The sequence below is a fragment of the Zosterops lateralis genome (genome assembly GCF_965231275.1).
Source record: "Zosterops lateralis genome assembly, chromosome: 1".
In the NCBI taxonomy this organism is placed as follows: domain Eukaryota; kingdom Metazoa; phylum Chordata; class Aves; order Passeriformes; family Zosteropidae; genus Zosterops; species Zosterops lateralis.
Window position 1 is genome coordinate 17593488 of NC_139762.1, and position 24107 is coordinate 17617594.

Here is a 24107-nt window from a genome sequence, read left to right on the forward strand (position 1 = left end):
TCTAATCAGCAGAAACTGATTTAAGAAAATGTGGAATGAATTTTTTCAAATGCATTTTTAGAAAGCAGAGGTTCTGCAAACAATTATGTGACTTAAGCAAACATCCTGGGAAAACAGATTGTGAGCAGTCTGTAGATCTTGGATAATTTTCCTATGTACTCTTCCCCTCCTGCCCATTTGCTGAGATTCCTTAGTTGTGGTAGTTCTTAAAACAAATGTGTAGTTGTTGTTTCTTTTAGCTGTATACTTCTGGGAGTAAACACACTCTATTGCTGAATGGATATACACAGTTTAAATCCAAAAAGTACATTGACCTCCCTACTTTACCAAAGTAGTTGGGGGAGGTAGGCCACAGAAGTTTGCACAGCTGTCTCCTTAGTAGCTCATTAAATTGTGTTGTGCTGTACCCCTTCATCTCTTGGGGAACTTGGCAGCTCCTCCCTCTCTGATTAAGGTAGTGGTTTATCAATCCCCACCACTTTTCTGTGCACTCAGGTTTCTTGCAGGTGTTCAGTGACTCTTCAGTTCGTGTTTAGCTGTCCAGCACTGCACAAATCAGTGTCCAGTTGTGCACATGTCTGTGGTGGTTGTGACTGTGGAGTGGTAAAGCTGCTTCTTGAAACATGTGATGTTCAGAGGCTTATAACCCAGCATGGTGTTTGGAGCGCCCTTACCAGGGCACCCCTCTGCCCTCCTCAGTTCTGTAAACATTTCAATGGTCAGTATTAGTGTAGTGTATGCATAACTTCTGCCTAAAGTAACAGGAGGAGATGGCCAGTCTTCTTTTTCCTGCCATTTTCTTGTGACAGGCAGTGTTTTGTTCTTGGTCCCCTATTTCCTGAATTGTGGGCTCAATTATCCGGGAGACAAGGTCTTCAGAACTGCAGACTTCTTTGACTGCCTTCATTCTCTATGTCCTTTCCAGTGGCTGATGCTTTGCTTCTCCCTAAGTGTTTGCAATCGTATTTAATCATTATGCTAATAACTGCACAGTGGAAATGGCTAATTTCTTAGCACGTCATCAGTCTAATGAACTGACTGTAACAACAGTAGGATAATACATTCAGCAGCAGGGACACAGTGGTGTGCCTGTGTCTCTGTGCTTACACACAAGACTTCTCTTCAAGACTTGTGCTGTCTTTTAACCTGCCATCAGGCTGCAGTGTTTGTGTTCAGGGGCTCTTGTACAGGATGGAGTCAAGATCTCACTTTTGGGTGTATGCATGTACAAACCTGAGATGTGATACTGCTGGAGAGGCTGAATGGTAGCACAGTTTCTTCTTGGGCCAAGCTCCCTCTGCCAGTAGGCCCTGCCTTAGTCAGAAGAAGCTTTGGGTGGATAAGGTTGTGGCTCAGTATGGGGTAAGTGCTGCTAGGACTTCTGAGGCCATCTGGATGTTACCAACAAAAATAACTGCTGTATTTCATATCAGTTACAGCCAAGAGTTGGGAGGCTAAGGGAAATCCATTTACAGAAACAATGTGCAACTTCCCGTTTGAGTTGTGTGTGGAAATAAAAATGGCAATGGAGAATTAGAGCAGCCTTAGCAATTTCAACTCTGGCTTGGCCCTTCTTTCCCACCCTGTTAAACTGGTAAATGTCATACATGCTTGTGATTTGCTTGTCTGTCTTCTGCTTTTACTTAATATATCCCCAATTGCAAGAAGTCTGTATGACTTAGTCCAAAATAGTAGTGCAGTCTTAGGAAACAAGTGGGGGAATTTTTGTCAACTCTCCTTTTTTGCCTGAGTATCTTAAGAGGCATCCACATGCAATGCTGTAGAAACTCAGTTTCTGGAAGATGTTTGAGCTGATGGAAATTCATGATGCTTCTAAGCTTGTCCTCTGTTGATGTACCTTCTTGCTGAAAGGGGTTGGAGAAAGGAGAGGCTGCATTAGCAAGTTGATCTGTTTTGTTCTGTATTTGTGTTTGAAAACAAAAGTGAAGAACTTGTCAGATCCTAGTCGTTTTGGTATTCAAGGGACATGGAAGAGCTCTTTGCTACAGTAATATGCAGAAGATAGTAGTATGGGTAGTAAATGATCTGTAAAATAGAATATGTGTACTGAAAACTTTTAGACTGGAATATGTAGTGGCTGAGGATTGTTTCTGCCACCCTATTTTATTAATGGTGAGGAGGGACAAGAGGAAAAATATTGCTGTTGGTGATTATCACTCCGTTGGAGTAGGACCTCATAGTGTTTCAACAAAGTTGTTTGCTATAGCTTCTTGCCAACTTTTTTATTAAAAAAATACTTTTAAAGTCCTGAACTTTAGTAGTTCTCTTCTGTACTAAGTAGAATATTCAACCCTCAAACATTTAGGAAATGAGAAATAGACATTTCATGTAGGGTAAGCTGTGTTTGTGGCACTAATCCGAGAGAGCTTGTGGTGTAGATAGTGTGGCCTTTAGCCACGTGATGGCTGTTTAATTAATACTCATGAGTTACTCCTGGTGCAGTGCTGACCCCGCTGAAAACCAGCACATCTCCTGTTGGGATACAAATCCCTTTGGGCCTCATCCACACAGGCTCAGAGGCACTGAGAAATGTGAGGGCTGAATTAAAACCTTCAGAGATACTAAAATATATAAATCCACACAGACATGAGGTAGAAATGCAAGTTTAGTTTTAAATAAGTAGAGAATATTTTACGTGCCTTAAGCAAATGAGAGACTGTATTAGTTAGTAAGAAAAAGCCTAACTTAAAGTTCAGTAGCTTCACCTTTTACAAAGTCATAAGTTCTAGACATAACAAAAACATAATGTAGCATTGCTAACGTTCTTAGAACAGTAGAGTCATATACATAGAATTTGTGTAAGAAATTATAACTACTTTCACACATCAATGTTAGATTTGGATAGGTCCAACAAGGCAGTAGTAGAACCGTGTTTGCACCTGATTGGCTAAAAATAGAATAAAAATACACTGCTTGGAGATCACAGGACCATCACCACTACCACATGGAACACAGATCACAGATGCTACTGCTGCTGCTTCTGCATGGGACTTGGGAACTTTATGCTAGAAGGCTTTCTGCATAATGGCATGAACTGTTATAACTCTGCCTTCCTGAGGCTGATTTAACCATGTAATAAAGGACTTTTACTTTTGCAACTAACCAGCTTCTTTAGTCTTCAATGAAGACACGCCAAAATCTCAGCAATCTCCTGCCTAGCTCGTATCACTGCCATCAGATGACATATGATCAAAGAGGGATAGAAGGAACATTGTGCCTTGGGGGATTTGTAATCGAACTGTCTGCAAGTAGCTAAAGGATACCCATCGTTATTCCAATATCTGTTGTCCTTGTTTTACATATGGGGGAAGCAGTCTCTCTCACAACTGTCAGCCTTAGACACTTCATAGGCCCTGAATTCATGTGGAGGAGGAGGGTGCTTGGGAGAGGCATTTTTGTGTACGTGTTTGTGTATTTATGTGCGCACGTGTATTTTGTTGCTGGTTTTAGGTCATTTGGTGGTTGGGATTTTCTTGCTTTAAGAAAACTATGTGTCTGAAAATTAATCCAGACCACGTTCAAGTAAATACATATGATAAACAAGAATAACTTTTATATGCGAATTTTGTTATTCTTTAGCATTGTCATTATTTTGAAATACACAATAAATCCACTATCTCATCCATGTAATGTAACCTTTATTATTGGAAAATATTTTATTTTTGCTATTAGAGCTGATTAAATAAAGCACTGAAGAGGTGATACATTAAGGCTAAGGCAATATTAGCTCACTTTCTCTTTGTGTGAGTTCGGTCCTACGCTCTTCTCAGTTTGACTTGCCAACACACAACTAAATGTGAAGTTTTGGGGTTTGGGCTTTTTGCTGTTGTTTAGGCATGAGCATTCTGACTTGTCATTGTTACAGCTTTATCAGCCTCTTACCTCAGACAAACTTTCAGAAAATTCAGACTTGTTCTGTTGAGTTTATTTTTCATAGGCTTTTTTTAGATGATTTCCTTTTCAGCCACCTGCAGTGCTCTTTGCAATTGCACATGTTCATCTCCTGTGAAGTTGCTTTTTTTGGCACACAAAATGCTTTTCGTTTGACATACAGTTTTGTTCTACTCCCTTGGTGGTTCTTTAGTGAGTCCAAACTACTGAAGAAGCCGTTTAATTTTTCCTTTCTGTTGTGCTTTCCTACAGTCAAAAATATATTTAGGTTTGTATGTTTTGTTTAATTCTAGACAAGTGCACTGTTTCCCGTAAGGAAAAGAGGGACTCAATCAACTACTTTAGAATGTCAGAACTCTTATGTGGAAGCTTGCATAAGCATATTTAGTTTCTTTTTCTTTTTTTCTTTTGAATTGACTTAGTCATGTCTATCTTCAGGAATACCCAGCCAAGAAAAAGAAATTTGAATTGAACTGATACCTAATTTCACAGACTGAAATACACTTACACATACAGCTGGAATTTTGACTTTGCATTATCAAAAGCATTTATCTGCTTTTCATGCTTTTTAGGGCTGAATACAAATATAACATGACTACACATCCCAAATGTTGCTCTGTCGAAAATCTATCAGATTGTATTGTTGAAACACTTCTCTTTTGAAATGTCTTCCACTTTAAAGACTGATTTTAATTAGCAACTGATGTTAGTTAAGCATTGAAATGTCTGTTCAGCTCACTGTATGGAATACTAGAGGAGAGGGGGTGTACCTTGATAGTTCTCTTATTGAAATCCTGTCTTGGTGAAGGGGAGGTGGTGGGTCAGAGGAAGGGCTGAGTAAAAGAACTGACATTCAGAAAGATGTTTGTCACAGTGTGAAACTCAATGAGTGGTTACCAGTTGTTAATTTGCCATGTGCTGTAGTTTTGGTCTCATGCAGAGCTGGATCTGTACTTCCTGTTGTGCAGCGCTTGTGAAGTGGTGGAGTGTGGGGTTCAGCCACAGCTGACTCTCCTGCAAATACTGGAAACCATATTCTACAGTGATCAGGGATTTTGTGTCAGAACAGGGAACAACCATGGAAGCTATTTCTCTCTCTTCCTCTCTCCTGACATTGAGAAATGCTGAAAAGCCATAGACTTTAGGAGGCAGGTGGAGATAAATGCCTTGTCTCCTCTTCTCTATGTCTTCCCACAGATATCTACATTAGTGGTGCATTTTTTTCTATCTGTTTATCATACTCAAACTCTTGAAGAAGGTATGGAAATAGCAGTTGTAGTTGAAAGAAAATAAAGTTATCTAGAACACAAACAAAAATAGTTGTACTCTGTATAAACATGTATCACAGGTCACTGGAGGGCTAGTGCTTCTCTTTTTAATGAATAATGTTCATAATATGCTTCTTATTGCAGTGTATGTACATTTAGTTTGCTCAAATGGTTAAAATTGGCAGTAGGTTTTCCCAAAGCACAGGAAGTGTTATCTGTAACTGACATTTTCATTAGCAAATAAAAACATGAGTGGAAGGTGTTTAACAGAGAAATCTGGGCTGTCTGTGTGTCACAGTGTCACTGTGCCCAGAGCAGGCAGCTGTGGCAGTGCTGCCTGTACCTGTGCCCACCTGTACTCTGTCTATTCCTGGTGCTGCTGCAGGTGCACAGCTCCAAGCCCAAGCAGCAAAGCTCCTGGCTTGGCATAGCACAGGAAGTCTGGCAGAGCCAGGAATAGAACTTCAATCTGCCGTTTTCCAGGCTCTTGCTTTTAGCCACAGACCCATCCCACCTCTTCACTCACTGACGTCCTGGCAGACAGCCGCCTCCTGTGTGCAGGCCAGCTGCTTCTGCAGTGCTGTCTGACCTCCATACTCCAGATGTTTGAAGTTCCATTTCCCCCATGCTTATGTGAACTTTAGCAAAGTGCTTCTGGCATTTCACCAATGCAGTGGAGAGGAGAGAGGGCTGTTAACTGTTTTCTTTCCAAAGTAAGAGCCTCTCCAGAGCTGCTAAAAATCTCCTCCTCTGTAGGACTTAAACTCCATTTGCCTTCAGTTGCCATCTGTCAGTCTGACTTCCCACATCTCTCTCACTGTTCCCAGAGATACTCTGTGGACCTCCTCTCCGTATGCTCTGTGTTGACATCATCTTCTTTCAGTTGGGGAAAGTGGGGAGCAGGGGGTGAGGGTGTGATGAGACTTCCTTGTGTCTCTACAAAGATATTTCTTATTCATAGACCTTAATTCTGTGAGGTGGCATTTCATAGGTGAGACCTACTGCCTTTTGTCAGGTGCTCCATTTTATCTGATCAGCCTCTTGCATGAGCATGCTTGAAATAGCCATTAAGAGAATAACGTGAGAGGCTTCTTTCCTTCAGTGCTGTCTGAGGGATGAATCCTCCATAGCAGTCCTCCCATCTGCACTTGGCACCAGGAAAGAAAAACCAGGCATAAACTCAAGTCTGGCTCTTGGACGACTGGGCTGGTTTCTTTGCTCTGATTCTTGTCCTAGAATGTCATGTACCCCCTTCCCAGCCCCTCTGGTCTGTCCTTGCCCCATGTCCCTTTTCTGCTCAGCTTCTCTGGCAGATTTGCCAATAGGGTACTCTGAAAAGCATCTATAGAAATAATCCTTTAGGTGAGCAGGCCTCTCTTTTTCCTTTTCTGTGCTGTTGTATAGGTGTATGTGCCGCTCCACAGGTCACGTTGTCAAAGTTGGGCTCCAGTTGGGGTCCAGTTCTCAGTGAAGCCTAGTCTTCCTTTTGGAAGAAAGGCTAAAGGTGAGGCTATTTTTCTATGGCTAGTGATCTTTAAGCCTGTTTCTCTAGCTTCTGTTTTCGGTTTCTTGATTTTAACAAGGCTTTTTTTCTTTCTTAAACACTTGCAAGCACATGTTCTGTTAGGAATCAGTTTTTTGTTAAGTATGTCTTGAAATGAATACAGCTTAAACCTGCTACGAAACTGTGCATTATTGTTTTACATTCTGTGCTTCTGAATTCTAAAACCATACAGTCCTGAGTAAATGGAATATCTATGGTATACTTTACTCCCTGACCACTCACCTCCTATAGCTGTCCTGATATCCCAGAAAAAAAAATCTATGTGAAGGTATAAAATATCTTCAAATATTTCTGAAATCTGGTTTGCTTTATGCCAATGGCAATTGCTAGGAGAATCTGAGAAAAAACTGCTAGTGTATATAAAGAAAGATATAAATTCTAAATCATGGCTAGCTCCATAGGATTAACTTGATATATAATCTGTGTTCAGACATAATTGAAGAAATAGTGATAAACTGCCAAAATAAGGCCCACAGTCAACAGTTTTTAAACCCTTCTCTTCATTGGATAATAGTAAAATGCATTGTTAGGATTGTGATTTTATTTTTTTATATATATTTTTTATGTGTAGAAATTTATTTTAAAAATGTACCCTTACATATGAGTTACTTCTGAAAGTAGGATTTAGTGTTTCTCTCATTATTTTTCCTTTGATCTCTCTAGTGCCTTTCCCCCTCTGCTAGTGACAAACATTTTATATGGACTGTGAAAGTTGCTGTATATATGTGTGTTGATGGTCTTAGTTCATTGTGTTAATCTGTAAAAGCTCTTGAATGTGACCCCTCTGTGGAGGAAAAGGGAGGTGGCGTATCAGATTACATGAGCTATGGCTTATCTGGCTCCTCTAGCCCTTTACCTTAAGAGGCCTGGATTTACCAGGACTTCAGGAGATGAAGCTTTCTGAAGAGCCTGTCCTACTATTGTCACTTGTCTGTATACTGAAGAGAATGTGTGAGAAACTTCTATCTATAAACCTACCAGAAAACGTTGCTGGATTTCCAGCTCTGGAAATACAACTCTTAAATCTATTTCAGTTGCCTCCTACATTGCCAGTACCCCATTCAAAGCAAACACTCAAGGTGATACTCAGGTGTCCAAATGCTTCAGAGTGATAGGAAACCTTACTTTCATGGTGCAGGTTCAAAAGGCATGGCAGGATAATCTGAGGATTCTCAAATTAATTTAGATAGTGGTGTTCAGGCAACTATTAGCCTTAGTGAAAGGTGGATTGAAGGATGTGAAATAAAAAAGTCTTGAAATCCTTATTTTCTTAAAGGAATTTGGGGAACTGGAAAAAGCATGTCCCTTTTTCTTTTCCCTCTAGTAACCATTGCTTGTTGCTAGCACTGGGTTTCTTCTGTGGATTGACTGATAAATTGACAGTGCTTTAGCAGACTTGATTCCAGTTACTGTCCAAGAGGCTGTTAAAAATATCTTGAAATCGTCTCTTGAAGAGGGGAATGGTAAAAAAGGCTATTCCCTTTTTAATGATGAAAATAAAAAATAACTAATATAAAGCCTCTAGTTCAGTGCCTTCATATGAGATTTGTTCAAAGCTAACTAGGGACTTAAATTTCACACAGTTGATAGCTAACTGGACATGATAGAAGATTGCATCAGTCTTCTACATTTAAGAGACAGGATTGACTCCACCAGTCCCTAAAATAGGACAGTACTTCAATCAAAGTTCCTTTCAATTTTGTATGCTTCTCAGATATTTGTTAACTTAACCAGATGTCTGCACTGAAGAACTGGGAAGAGGCAAGTGCTTACCAAACTGACCAGTTTTGGTCTGTTTCTGCGATGGTATGGTAACACCTGGGATATTCAAACAATTTCTAGTCAATAGAATTGATGGTCACAGTTCCCAATGCCAGTCGTGCTGGCGCTCTGCTCTCTCTGTCTCCTGTGAGGCCAAGCCTGCTTAGTGCTTGGACTCTCCTGAACAAGAGAGGGAAGTAAATATTTTATTTCTGTAGGTAAATTTCTTGAGTTTCTTGAACAGTATCTTGGTGTGGATCGGACAAAATGTAACCAATAGTTTCAAGTCAAATACTTGAGTTACTAGCACTTTCATCAAGAGTTAATGAAATATATAATTTGTAACATTGTGTTGGCATCTGATTGTACAGGACGTCATAAAACCCCAAACTACTCACTTGTGTTTTTTTGTGCCTGATGTGCTTTGAGCCCATAATTGTTCTTTTCTGTAGAATATTTATTTGCAGTTTAAATAAAATCACATTTCCCTGTGTTAAATTTTCTTTACAAAATAGTGTCATGAAATGTGCTCTCACTGAAGAAGTTAGCTGTCTGACCGAGCTCATTAAAGCTGGGGATTTCATTGTTCTTTTTGTAGGTCAGACTGACCTCCTTGCAGGTGGCTCGTGTGACGTGCATTGTCCAGGTCTCTTCAGTGCCGTTACTCAACCATAACTCATTTATTTAAAAGGTCTTATTAAATATGCTTTCTTTCTGGAAATAGCAGTGGAATAAATTTGTACTTCTAAAACAGAACAAGTTGATGTTCTTAGTCTCACCTGTTTATTTTCATTTCAGGGAAGGTTATTGTATAAACTATATTGGAAGACAATGAAATCTGTAGTTTTGGGGAATGCCAGTATTAAAGTTAATATTAAGTTAGTATAAAGGTTAATATTAAAGCTGGGTTTAGGAACAGATTGCAAAGAGTGAGGATTTTAAAACAAATAATATTGTTTTTATTTATTAAGGGATGCCAAAAGCACCTTAGTGTTTGTTTCTTAAGTTTTGTTTGCTTTGATTAATACACTTTATAGTCTGGGTATGTGAGCTTGTAGTAGAAAATATTTGTTCGTGTTACAAAGTTTTTAACTATATGTGTATTTTACTGCTATGTATGACCAATTAAATCTGAAGTTGTGACTGATTTTTTTCTTGTGGGCAGTAGGAGAGATACTACCTTTCATATTGAAACCTAAAGAAGTGAGCTTGGAATCCAGACAGTTGTACCATAGGTTGAGGAAGGAAACTAAACTTTGTCTGCACCACTCATTGTCCCATGCATTGCATAGTTCTATTGACAAGATTCAGTCTGAAACCTGTGCCTTTGACCAGTATTTTGTGTCACATCAGGCACAGTTTCCGAAAGAAGATACTATATTTGATAGATTGCTGTGATGTGATATGTCAAATCTAGTGTTCCAGTTGGCTTGTCTTTGACTAGAGATCTTAAGGTTTCTTTTTCTTAAGCAATTCTTTTGTCTCATACTGCCAGCAATGCCATTTGGTTAAGAGAATCTTACTGTTCAGGTATAGAATGGATGAAATACTGTTCTCTCCATTAACCTGGAATTCATGATTTGGCATGCAAACATTTAAAGTTAGATGGGTCATTGAGTCCAACTCCCTAAAGCTCAACCAAATGACTTAGTGTCATCCAGGTGCTCCTTAAACTCTGACGGGCTTGAGACCCCGACCACTTCCCTGGGAAACCTGTTCCAGTAACCAACCACCCTCTCAGTGAAGAATATTTTCCTAATGTCCAGTCTGAAATTCCCCTGACATGGCTTCATGTTCCACTTCTATTTCCTCATATCCTACTGGTGCTCACCAGAGCAGATCAGCCTTTGCTGTGTGCTGCCCCCCTTGAGGAAGCTGTTGGCTGTGATGAGGGCACTCCTCAGCCTTCGCTTCTCAGGGCTGAAGAAACAAAGTGACCTCAGCCACTTGTATACCTTTCCCTTGAGATCTTTCACCGTCTTGGTCACCCTCCTCTGGACACACTCTGACAGTCTGTCTGTCTTGCACTGAGCTGCCCCAAAGTGCTTATGGGGCTTCAGGTGTGGAGCAGATTCCTTTGAGGAAGTACAGCACCAAGTTTGTGCAGAACAGGTTGCTGAGCCTCAGGACGTGTGATTACAGCAAGTACAGTAGGAACATGGGGGTGGGAAGCAGTAGCAGGTCATGCTGCTTGCATGGCTGATATGTCTTACGTCCGGGTTTTGTTTGTATAAAGTAATTGTAATCTATTCTGCTGACATTGAGGTATGTATAGCACTGATGCCCTGTAATCGAGGCTCTACTTGCCTGAAATAAAGTGTTAGTAAAAGACCTAACCCTATATTTAACCACAAACTGAAAAAGCAAAAAAGGCAAACAATGTCAAAATTACAGAAAACTGTTGCCAATAACAATCTGCTTGGTGTTCCTTGTCTCCTTGCTTTAGAGAAATTACCATCTTAAGGAAGCCTGTGGATTGTGATCCTTCATTCCTTATTTGAGTGAGTTTAGAGACAAATTGAAAAGTTACTGACTTGAAGCTCTGTGTGGCAACAGGGCATTTGTATGATGTGACAGTTCTTAAAAGCATTGCATAAAATGGCCTGAAAAGCTGTCATTAAAAGTAGGGGTGTAATCTTAGGATTTTTTTGGTGTTATGTGTTTGAATATTAGATTTTTTAAGGTCAAGGAAATGCCCTTGAAGTGACTTTTTCTCTTCCTTTAACTTATAAATTTGAGTTGCATTGGTTCAGGAGTAAAAGGGTTGTAGAAGTTTGAATTGTTTCTCTTTTTTCTTTTTATTAGTCCCATATGCGTGAGCTTTATTAAAATGTTTAGATACCCCTATATTAGCTTGGTCAGAGATACTTCAGTCTCTGTTTATTGTAAATTGTTTGTTCTGGGCTAGCACACTCTAGCACATGGGTAGAGTGGTATCTGCAGCACAGGATAATAAAGGAACAACTATTTGCTGTATCATTGCTGTGCTTCACTTGGCCTCAAGGCTAATTCTAAGGAAACAGTTAAATTTTAACTCTACATCCTGTTGTTCAACTGTTTGTTAGTTTTGGGGTTTTTTTTTATTATTATTATTCTATATGATTTGAAGAAGACAAATAGTGGAGGCAGCTAATAATTAACAGTTCCTTCAATGTCCAAGCTTCTGGATTAGCTGGCATAGTCCCTGGCACTCAGTTATAATGGCAAAAGGGTTTGTTTGATGAGTTCATTTAAATTTGCTTCCAAAAGGAAACACATGCTTCTGGAAGGACTCTTGTCCATCTTCTCCAAATCAATATAACCTGGGCTTTGTCTCACTGGATTATGTAGTCTGGGAGTGAAAATCCCTGTCCTATTCTCCAGATTTTAAATTATGCTATGCATTTGTTTCAGTGCAGGCCAAAGATACCTGAAGCTGGTGTGACTGCTTGCAAATTCTTGTTAACCTCTGCTAACCCATGCCAGTTAGCCATACTTTGCTCCTGTCCAGCTTTTATATCAAGAGTAGGTTTTGTGCATGAAATCACAAACTAACTAGTGTTCAGCTGTCTTGTTACCATATTAGAACACTATGTTAAGTATGACCAAAGCTTTGAGAATGGTATGTTTTGGCTGTTACCTGATATATGTGGCTTATCTTTCTTGGAAATTAACTGTTGAGTGGCTGGAAAGCTTTGCTGTCCTACTAAAGATTTCCTGTGTGTTGAGTTTTTCCTCTTTTGAAAGTGAAAAACATTGCATATGACTAAACAATAAACATCCACATGAACATCAGCCAAGTAGATATAAATGAAAATAAAAGAACGACCAATTGTTGTGTGCTTTGTTTTGCAGAATGTTCACATAAGACTTAAGAATATGCAGATCAAAAAACCCCAGTAATTTCTTGAAGTAAGATGCTGTCTAGTAGCTCTGATGGGCAGCCTATTGCTGTGGGCAGAGCATATGCTGTGAGCCTTTGCTTTGCATAGGGGTAAAATCCTGCCTGGCTTTTCCGGTGCACCAAATGTAGTAGGAGTTGAAGTCTCGTTTGCTTTGAACAGCAAATTAGTCTCTTGCACGGGCATGTCTGAATGCCTTTCAGGATTTACATATGTGCCCTGTTGATGGCCCTGCACTGTGGTAGGGATACTCTTTTTGTTTGTTTGCATCACTGAAATTTGTGCCAAGGCTTTACAAATCACTGCTCAGTACTTAATTTTGGATAAGCTGTCTGATAAAATTAATGTATAGTCTTTTCCTGCTCTAAAGAGATATTTTCATTAACAACAATTTGTTGCAAAATTACTGAAGTCAGTTTCCGAAGCATGCGTGGTACAGCATCTGTTTCTGGAATTTCTTGTCCTCTCTTCCAGTAACTTACGGAATTTTCACTGTCCATTGCAGGGAGGAAAGGTAGTTTCATGGACTACCTGCTAGGAAAAGATGCATCTTTTTGTACTCTGAAGAGCTTTATTTTGTTTTGTTTTCTTTTGATATCAATGTTATGAGAACTTTTAGTATAAAGATGCATCTTTGCCCATCCACTGAACAAAAGAATAATTTATTAGTAAGAACTGATTGGATTTGTGAGGATGAAGTAGAAGTATGGATTTTTTTCAAGGGACATAGCTGTATTTTAAAAAACTATTTTGAAACATTGTTGTATGTTTTTTAAATTGATGTTCTCAACCCTCTAAATTACTGTTATTCAGGGGACTTTAAAATTGGTTCTTTTTCTCTCCTTTGCATTGCTCATCTACTACAAAATATGAAGAGTTGCTTATTATTAAAGAGTTTTGTAAGATAGTTTAAGACCTGCTGTCGTCATTGAACAGAAAGGTTGTACAGAAAAATTGGAAGAGAGATGAACCTGTAGCGCAGCACTCATATAATTCTTTCAGCAAGATGAAGAAAACAATGAAAAGGCAGAACAAATGTGTATATTTCAGTCTCTAAAAGGAAAAGAACAGATAATAGCTGCATTTGAAAAAATTAAACTAATCTCATTCTTTAGTGTTCATTCTGTCATCTGTGGAATCAGCTGCCAGAGAAAATGTGGGTGCAGTGGGTGATACCTGATACTGATGTAGGTAAATACTTGATGTATAGGATTGTCTCATTTGAAATGGCATTTTTTAATTCCTGACTTGGAGATTTTTTGGAGTGTGTGCATTTAGAACAGTAAAGCTTGTTCCAAAGTTTTACTGGGATATTTAATTTATTCCAAATATCCTAATGCAGACATACATAGTTAATGTCTTGCATTGCTCTGGAAAATAACAATTCTTATTTCTATTAAGATTCTGTGTGCTTCCAAAGTGAAAGAACTTTTTGCAGTATTACAAGTTGTCTGTTATTTAGCTTTAAGCTGTGAAAACAAGCTTGCTTGGTATCACGGCTTTTTGGTGCTTCTCCATCTGTATTCTTGCTTGTAATCCACAATGCTGTCTATCAAAACTATTAAGGAAGGGTTTGTCTTTTTGTAGTCAGGAGAATTTAAGATTATTGGAGCATGTGCACTAGTTAATGAAAAAAACAGTTCAGCTGAAGACATTTCACAGTGAATGTTGAATGCTGGCTTTCCTAGAAATGTTCATTTCCTGAATACTAATCTTGCTTTTTTCATCTTGCTTCATATAGAAGTAGAAATACCAGCTAATTTTTTGCTTCGTCTTTGACTCTGCTTCACTAAACAAAACCTTGCACATCACAACATTCATTTTAGATTAAACCATTTGTAGAGATGTACCTAAATGAGGTAGGATTTAGTGAAGATTCAGAAAGAAAGAAAAACCCTTGTCATCCTATTTTTTTGTATGATAGCCTTTCTAGGAGGAATTGATGATTATAGACTAAGGTTTATTTTCCTCAGTGGATAAAGCAGTGGCTTGATGGGTTTTGCTCAAAGAGCAGATTTTTTTGTCAGATACCATCTCCTTCAATGGGATCCTGAGGTTCTAGTAGGTACATTCAGTACTAAACCAGTACATTCAATCCCTGAATCTTGAAAGAGGCTTCCTAGAAATGGGACTTTCTGTGGCATCCAATGCTTGATTTGCACTTACTCTTCAGCTAGACTTTAAGCTGTGATTATATTTCATATAGAAGAATGTGTCTGTTACCTGAAGCTTAGTTTGATTTTTCAGATTGCTAGACTGATCTTTGTCTCCATTTTTATTTTTCTGAATAAAATGCAGCATATTTTGTAATCCTTGCATCTTTAAAGATTTGTTTTATTCTTTCAGTAAAGCTGCTGTGAACAGTATGACTGAAACTAGCCCCAGTGCTGAAATTAGTCCCTCCCTGTGCAGACTCTCACTCTGATATGCACTGATGGCTTTGCTGAAAGAAATTACCACACAGACTTACCAAGCTTAGTCCCCCTCTGGGGCTCTGAGCAAATTGCTTAGCTTGTCTGTCCTGGTTTCCCAGCTGTGGAGTTGGAGTAATTTATTACCAGTGTCAGTCATAAGAACGCTGAGGGTTAATCTGTGAGGACTGTATCTGCATAGTGTCTTTAGAGTGTCGACACAGTAATGTATAATTGTAATTTTGTTATTAATATTGGTTATTTCATTAAGGTGTAATTTTCTAACAACATTTGTGTAGATTAAACTCCTTTCATCAATAATCTGGCATCCTTCCAGCAACATTATCAGTTCAGACTCTTTGTCTAACAGTGAAACCTAAACATGTAGCTAGCTCTGTAAAGAAAACAGCAAATGCCTAAAGAAACCCATACTTTCTTGTTTTTAATCTAGACTGTGGACATCCATAAAGAAAAGGTCGCTCGCAGAGAGATAGGCATTTTGACGACCAATAAGAACACATCAAGAACTCACAAAATTATAGCACCAGCGAACATGGAACGTCCTGTAAGGTATATTCGAAAACCTATAGACTACACGGTGCTGGATGATGTTGGCCATGGCGTAAAGGTAAGAACTCCTGGACACTTCAGGACTCCAAGTAGCACAGGCCAGGAGATAGGGTTGGGGCAGAATGATACTAGAATGTTTAGTTCCTTTATGGTAGGAAGGATTATGGGTGTGATATGCTCCCACATATGAACATTTCAATAACAAAATGGATTGTTTTACAGTGAGGGTTTTTTGAGCAATGTTTTCCATAACCTTGTGACTGTCAGTGATAGTCATAGTGTCAGGAAATAATGGCTCATGATCTTAGGCTAATGACTTGTAAAAAAAGCCACGACTGACTTTTAAAATTATCACTACTTCCTCTTCTACATTAAATTGTCAGCGCCACTCAGTTTTTCTCAGTAACTAAAGAAATAAAGGAAGTAATCTCTTATGGGGAAGTTGGCTGGTGGGGGTGTGGGTTTTTTTGGTGAGTGAACAAAGAAAGGGGGTTAGCAAGTTTGCATTTAAATCTCAGTGGCATTTGTTATCTTATTCCCATTGGATAGCCTTGCTTTCCTTTTCTCTTAATAAAAACCTTAATAAGGTAAGGTCTGCCTCTCTTGACATGGTTGTAATTAGAGTGAATTAATTTAATTCATCTTTTTATCTTTTTATTAAAAATACCTTTATATCCCTCTAGATCAGATGTTCAAGGTATATTCAGTTTGCAATAATCTTCTCTTGGATGGCATTTATTCCAAACGTGTGTATCCTCTAAAGCTTGATGTGCTCTGGTCAGTCAGTTGTGCAGCTGTATCAGCCCATGATGTGCACTTTGAATGTCTGAGCTTGAGGAACAGATCTTTTGGAATTACTTGGCACAACAGAGTACCAGGGTACCTCCTGCTTTGTAATAGCCTTTCAAATGTCCACAAGAATCTAATTCCAACACAAGTTAGAAAGCAGTTCCATACCATGACAGCTGTAGATTATGAATTAATGTAGTCACTTTAGACTACCTGATTTTTTTTGTTTTGTTTATAGGTGAACTTGTATTAAACCTGTAACTCTTAGGATTGTTTTACAGTAATAAATTAGCCAGTCCTGATTAATAAGTCTTTTGTAGAAGCCTGGCAGAAGTGTTCTGAATTGCTATAAAATAGAAACACTGGAGTCAGAGAAACTGATGATTTTTCAGTATAGCCTGCATTTGAGGAGAATTTTCTGTGAATAGAGAGTACAGAAATTCAATGTCAGGTTATTGGTTTCTGCTTTTAAGTACTCCAGAGATCAAGGGCTGTAGGAGACTTTAAAAGTCAAATAATTACTGTTAGTCTCTGAAATTGATGCTTTGCCCAACTACCTGCATTGTGCAGACACAAAACAGATTGCTTGATCCATGAGGGCTGAGGTTATGAAGGGGTAGCTGTTGCATTTTCCAATATCAGTATTTGCTTTTGGGAGTACTGGTGTCTTTATTCATGTGGCCCTCTTTTTTTTTTTAGTGGGTGCTGTTTACCCATTTCTAGGCAGTTCTTACAGAATGCTTTTGGTAAAGGGATTTTTTTCAATGTTAGTGGTTCATTTTATGCTAAAGGCTTGGTCTTTTCAGAGGTAAAAAAGCCTCTAGTAATGACCAAATTGCCAACTCAATTTCAAGACAGCTGCAAATTACATCTTGATACTGTTTCTTTGAGTGACTTGCCTAAGTGTTTTACAGCTGTGAAAGACATGAAACAGTTGGTATTTTCTATGTAGACTTGTTACACAAATGAAATAATCTGCCAGCCAGACCTCAGGTATGTAGTTCGAGGTGGCTGCCACGGGTTAGACACACTGTTGAAAAGAGCGTGCCGAGTTAGTGAATGACAGAATTAAATGTTTTAGCTGTCTTCTTACTTAGGTTCCAAGAGTGTGACACAGATCAAGGCTTGTAGGAAGTAGCTTGCTTAGTCACCTAGATGTAGGTAGTGGTGTTACAAAAAAATCAAACCAAAACAGTTCAGGAAGTTGGATCAAGTCTTGTTGGAAGTCAGCACAAAAGAAAGATGATGCTGAGAATCTGAGTTGCCTCTTGAATCTACAGTTGGGAGAGAGCATACAGTAAACTGAATTACAAACCTTGTCTCATCCAGAGTGGTCTTAAAAGATGCTTCAGTCTCTGTTAAGTCTTGTTTTCTTGAGCAAAGATTTCACCCCAAGTTGGACAGCAACCTGTCCAATTAGGCCTTGGAAACTATGTTTTTCTAGAGAAAAAGAAGTTTGAGGTCTGCTTAGAACAGCTGTCAGTCTGACTAACTTGCAGGTCAGTAAAATACAGCATAACACATATAAATAGAGCATTAAATAGAAATTATACAACACTTTGAAATCTGTAGATGACAATTTATTGCTATTAGTGGGACTCTGTTCTGGTATAGGATTTGATAAAGAAACATGAAAGAAAAATACAAGGAGGAGAAATCAAGGATACAGACTGGATTATACCCTGTTTCTGTTTTTATGTACTTAAATATTGATCCTAAGAAAAATGTTGTTTAAATACACAGTGTATTTTATGGGGTGGTCCTGAATTGTTTCATATGGAAAGTGTAGATAAAAATGATGCCACACAGAGCTAAATAACAAAATTAGGGAGGTGTGTAATCCTCAGGGTAAATGCTGTCTTCATACATCTTCCATCTGAGCAAATGCAAAACCACCTCCTGTGTATACTCACAGCTCATTTTCTTTGTTTGCCTCTGCTTGTCATGGCTGTGTAGAAAGGATGCAAAAGCAGGTGCATGTGCTTGGGGCATGGAGAAGGGCTCTGCATGCTTCCCTCTGTCTCACACGCATGCAGCAATTTCTGTGGGGGCAGGTAAGGGTGGAGGTGGCAGTGATGGGTAAGCAGCTGCTCTCCACAGTAGGTTTCCTCACTGATGGGAGACACTTCCTTGGAAGGCAGTACTGTTTCCTCCTCCATCATCCTCCTCCAGATCTTGGTTGAAAAGCTTTTGTAGAGTATCCTAGGATCACAGAGGTGCTTTCTCCTTCAGCCTGAAACCTCCATGGCTGCTGCACTCCCAGCCCCTTGCCTTTGCAGGGACACAGACAATGTCCTCAAAAGTTGCTTTTTTTTTAAAAATGTATGTCTCTAGCTGAGGCTAGCATCAGTCCAAATCAGGAGGGCTTTTTAAGTTGGTTTGCTAGCAAGAAGGCTTTCCTTTGCAATACAGATATGTGTTCATGGCTTCAAGACACACACAGGGACACACTTTTGTTAAGTGGTTGCTCAGCTGTCACCCTCTGGGCATAGGGGAATGTAGCTAAAGTAATTCTTTGTAAACAAGAGTAAGTGTCGTTATCTACCTTCCTGTGTAGAGCTGGGTTTAAAATTATTGGGCAGAGACTACTTTAACATTTCCTTCCTCCTTTTTTTTTTTTTTTTTTTTTTTTTTTTTTTTTTTTGGTGAGAGGAAAGGAAAAAATACTGTGCCAGCAAATAAATAGGTCAAACACAATTACTCATACAGAAAATCCTTAGTTTAAGAGCAGGGAGAAGGACAAAGCTTGGAAGCTGCCTTATAAACCTTAAATTTGCCCTTAAAAGCCAAATTCAAATTGGCCTTTGAATTTATAATAATCTTCTTTTTGAATAGAAGGCAGGTGGAATTGCAGCAATTTGTAAAATGGCAGCTAAGTAGGAAATTGAAGTGATGATGCCTTATGGTTAAAGGCAGATAAAATGTTGAATACATGCCTAATTGAAATGCCTGATAGCTGGATCAAGTTTGTTTTATGGAAGTAATAGTTCTTCAAAACCAAACTTGAATTGTACACAAAGATTGATCACTTTTTAGTTTTATTTTAAGGAAAAATATTGTAATTTTGTCACCATAAAGAAATTTGCATTTCAGCACATGAAAGCTGTAAGAAGCTTTTGAGCCCAGAAAGTTAAACAGAAGTTTAGCATTCAGAAATCTTTCTCAAGCAAATGGAAGTTGGAAGGACTCCCTTAAAGTAGGGACTGGGCCAGAACTTGACAAACACTGAGCTTAGAGAAGGAAGTTTTGCTCTTACTCTTGTGCTTCTCAGCATGTCCTACTTGTCTGCAGTTCTTATGCTTATATCTGTGTCAGTGCAAAACAAAAATGCAGATGAGATGCTGATGTGAAGGTGAAAGGCTATGTAATCGAGCTTACTTACCCTTTAGGATAAGACTATTTATGTGTAGCTGCTGGAATATTAAATTTTAAATAATTCAGCCTAATAAAACCCAAGTGAAATAGGGATCCTGAACTGGAGCTGCTGCTGCCTTTGTCCCCTTACCAGCCTCTGTGAGACATTCACGCTTCAAAGAATGTCATGTTGCCAATTTAATTAATGTCACATCATCCCTCTGGGGTCACGGCCAAACAGTAAATATTGCTGTAGGGTAAAGAATGTTTCTCTGGGGGGAAAAAGGAACTTCCTGTTGCCAACTCTAATGACTCTGTTGTGAGTGTTAACACTGTGTGCTTTCCATAGGGCACTTGCTACTGGGAAGTCAGAAGTGTGCCTAGTGTCATCTGGTATAGATTTCAAGCCTTTCAGCTTGCAAAGGAAACACAGAAGGCTAATGACTAGGTTGCAAATATTAGTAGGAGAGGTTAAATTTCCCTCTAGAGAAACTTACCTAGGTATGTTCAATTTTGTAAGGAAGTACTTATTTGAAACATACGTTTCCTCAAAATAGTCTGCTTTATTATAGACTATAAGGAAATGAAGAACAAATAAAAACTTCTGACCCATTCTGATAAGGAAATTGAGACACAGTAATCATTTCTTTAAAATTGCACAAAACTAGTGTGGCAGAAGTGTTTTGCCCTGAGTGTCTGACACCCACATACAGTCTGCCTGCTGAACAAGATCTTTGATTACATATTCTACCAAACTCCATGTCTTGAGTTCAGTAAGGGAACCATGTTCTAGGCTTGGTGCTTTACTGTATAATTTCCTCAGGCAATCCCTACCTTCACATACAAGCTCCTTTCCAGCTTCTGTTTTTCTTGCTCTGACTGTGTCACCATGTGGTATTTCAGAGCTGCCCCACCAATGAGACAGAAGGCAATCTTCTGCAAAATTGCTGCACTCCCATAATAGTGTTGCAAAAGGTCTTATGGGCAGCTACCTTTCTGTAGGGGCATTCTCCCATGACTAATAAAGGAAGTACCTTTTTAAGTAAAAGGGAGGTTGACTAAAGAGTGAAAAGTGACCATGTGGGGTTTTTTTCTGTTATGGCTGACAGCTGTGATTATTGGTCAAAGATAATAAAGATCTTAGGCTGACTATTGCTTTTACAGGCCCTATGTAGAAAAGTTCCAAGTTTGCCAGATACTTCCTGTTAATGGAGATCAGACTGGCACACTTTTTAAACCCTTGGTTCCATTGAAGAGCATTTATATTAGGTGGTCTTTAATGACCTCTTTCAGTCATCCTAGATATGGAAGGATATAGAGTGAAAGTGGCTCTTTAAATTCAGGAGCCAGAGAAATAATGAGTGAATACAGCAGGGGAAGTACAACCCGCATAGAGATTTGAAGTTTCTGCACTCCGAAATTAGAGAGTTCATGGCTGAAATGTGCCGGAGAAATTTGCTGAATATCAGCATGATAAGGATTTTGCTTCTGTGTGCAGATGGTCTTTTGTGTGCTTACAGATAAATTTGCTCACATAAATGAGTTATTTGCAACCATCCCTACCCCTAGTTTTCTAAGCACAGTTTATAGCTCAAATGATAGCATTATAGCTCCCTGAATCATGACTAATGTTCCCCCATGACTTGTTACTTGGCATGAAAACTATTAAAAACAGTCAGATGGCTTCCTCCTGAGGGCCAGCCAGTGGAGTCCTTCCATGTCTCTGTATCCTTTGACTACCAGTGGGTACTTCTGAATTCCTCACACTTTCCTTTTCATGCCATTCTTGGTCTTGTGCCTTTGACCTCAATTACAGCAACCTGCAGTATTGCCTTTTGCAGGTGTTTTTCTACTCTTCAGACTACCAGAACTGAGTATACTGAAATTTCCAAAAGAGTTGCCTTAAGCAAATAAGTCTCTTGGTATTAGCACTCATTGCTTATCCTTCCAAACCCACAGCTGAAGTTCTAAAGTCCAGGTGCTCTGAATTCCTGGCATGAGTTACAGGAGCAGCCTCAATTCTGGCTTTGATAAATGCCTTGCATGGCTGTTGCAAACACCTGTTCTGCCCACATTCTTTATTGCTTTGCTCCTTTCCAGCCCACTGCTGGCTCTTAAGTCCTAGGCCAGCCTGCTCTCCCATGCTGTCCAAACCCTGTGGATGTGTCACTTCTCTAGCTCTCACATTTTGGAAATGCAGCAGCATTGGTTCGTATTTCTCAAACCTGAGATTGTGGTTTCTTTCTCTTAGTTTTGTGACATCCCACAAAGCTTTATCCAGGACAGCCACATGCTTGCTAGGCTTTCCCAGGAAAGGCAAGATTGTTCTGCTTTCTTTTTTATGATCTGCTATATCATTGCAAGAAACCCCAAGAAATCGGTACTGCTGCCTACCCTATTTTCTTTCTGGGAACATCCTGGTCTGTCTAGTTCTCACTTTCAAGATCACAAGCATGCCCAGCAAGCCTACAGACTGTTTTTATTCTGATGTGTGTCATCCAGGATGCTAGTATTCGGTTTAAAGTCTCCTGTGTGTGTAGTAATACAAGAAGCAGGAGGAGAAGGGAATCATGCTCCTCAGTTTCTTCAGGAGTTCTCAATGATGCTCTTCGTTTCACTAAGCTTTTTTTCCTTTTGTACCTCCTGTCTCTTATTTTATACCCTCTCAGAACAGTTTCTTCCCTCTTCAAGCTGTGAACCGTATGCATGCTACTGCTTCTCCTCCTCATGCTCTGCATTCCCTCCTTCCTGATTCTGATCAGGCACTTGGTGATGGTCATGTTCTGCCAACAGGCTGGCTGGCCTGGAGGCATTTGTTGAGAGATGCTTGCACATACATTAAGCACCTGCCACTCCTTTTAGTTTTCTGCTGCCTTTTTTCACTTTCTTCTTCAAATCACATTGAGTCTAGACCCTGCTGCATAAACTGTTCTCGATTCTAAGCAGGCTTTATAATTGCTTAGAAAGCATCACATTTGGTTTTTAGACCAAGAAATGCAGTAATGTTGACCTCATAAGCTCAGCCAATAAATTAAAAAAAAAATCTCCTCCTAATTAATTAGCTTGTTAACCATGGTTAAATAGCCATATGGTTCATCTTGCTTTGGTTCATTTGCTTTCCCCCCTTACTTAGGTCTTTTGGATCAGGAGCTGCTCTCCCATGTGAATCTCAGTTCCTTTTGTGTTCTGGCCTTCTGTTCTCCTGCCTGTATGAGTCTTGCTTATATTGACAAAAACAGAGAGGACATCTACACACCTTTTTACATACAGAAAACAGTATGGCAATGGCTTCTAATTCTTCTGAACAATCAATTGTTTATCTATCTGTATATTGTTTAACTGTTAGCAAAAGAGATGAAGCTCACCTCATGTAGTCCTAGAGACAGGAATAAAGGTCAAGAGCTGTTGGACTTCAGATAAATGTTTACTGTACACTAATAGTGTACTTAGCAGTAGATGGGTTTGAAATAAAATGAAGATTAACTGAATCATTTCTACGTGTTGATGTTCAGGCTGTCGCTGCAGTGGAGGCAGAATGAAACAGGGATTAGGAGAGGGGTGGAAGTACACACCATAAATGCTGAGTGACACTGCATAAGGGAAGGAAAGAAAGGAAGCTTTTTGGGTTTATATTTGTGAGGCAGGCAAATTTAGTAGTAGAGGCTGGATAAGAAACCATGCCACCCTTCCTTTTAAGCCTTCAAAAATGTTTCTAGCTATGTCTGCTGGGGAAGGACAGAACCAAGAGTTTAATTTTTTGGTCTCCTTTAACAAATTCCTTGTATTATGCCATTGCTGTTGGCAGCTGGTGAAGTAAGGGGAAGGGTCACATATTCCTGTGAGAAGAGAAAGCAAATTTCATTACTAAAGGCCTCTTTTAAAAATACACTACTTGGGAGAGTACTCTGGCATTTTGGGAACTGAACCTGTGTGTTTATCCACGAAATAAGTATGTGGGGACAGAGGTAGTTTAAATGCCTATGAACTCTGCTGATGAACTTCTGCCCAGGCTGGGAGTAAATGGGTTGACCTTCAATTTTACTTACCAGAACTAAACTTTTTAATCTGAATTTTGGAACAGGATTTATGTTCCTGTTATTGTAGTATGAATAACTTAAGGGCCGTGGCTTTCAAGCTGATTTGGTTGGTAAACCCCAGCTGTTTTTCATTGGTTTTGCAGACCCTGAAAGAAGCCTCAAATGCACGTTTGCTGTATAGCATGTTTTAATTACTTTTTTTACTGAGTTCATGGATGCCTTTAAACTACTCTGTGTTTCTTGGAGGAGGAGAAGAAGATGAAAACCACAGTTTGAAATACTCTGCCTTAGAAGGCTTGTTCTGGATGTAACAGTTTAATTCCAAACAACCTCAAAAAAAGCATTGGGATAATTTTTGGTTAGGGTGTTTGTATTTGCTTTTTTTAAATTGGTGAAATTAACGCTTTCAAAAATATGAATGCCTATTCTCCTGTCCCACTCTCCCGTGAGCCCCTTCTCCTCCTGAAGATGAAAGAAATTGACTTGAGTTTATTTAAAATGTTACATTTTCCTCATGAGGCCAAGTTTTGTTTTTTTTTTTCCCTCCACAATCTTGAAGG

General features: G+C 39.2%; 1 protein-coding gene across 10 annotated transcripts in view; it reads left to right on the forward strand.

The window, feature by feature from the left end:
* The window catches only part of ABI1 (abl interactor 1), a 79496-nt gene that overhangs the window by 35303 nt on the left and 20086 nt on the right, over window positions 1-24107 (forward strand). For all 10 annotated transcript variants that reach the window (XM_083880415.1, XM_083880417.1, XM_083880416.1 and 7 more), the window contains exon 3: window positions 15249-15425. In XM_083880415.1, the coding sequence (XP_083736541.1) occupies window positions 15249-15425 (177 nt within the window). The remainder of the gene's footprint in view (window positions 1-15248; window positions 15426-24107) is intronic.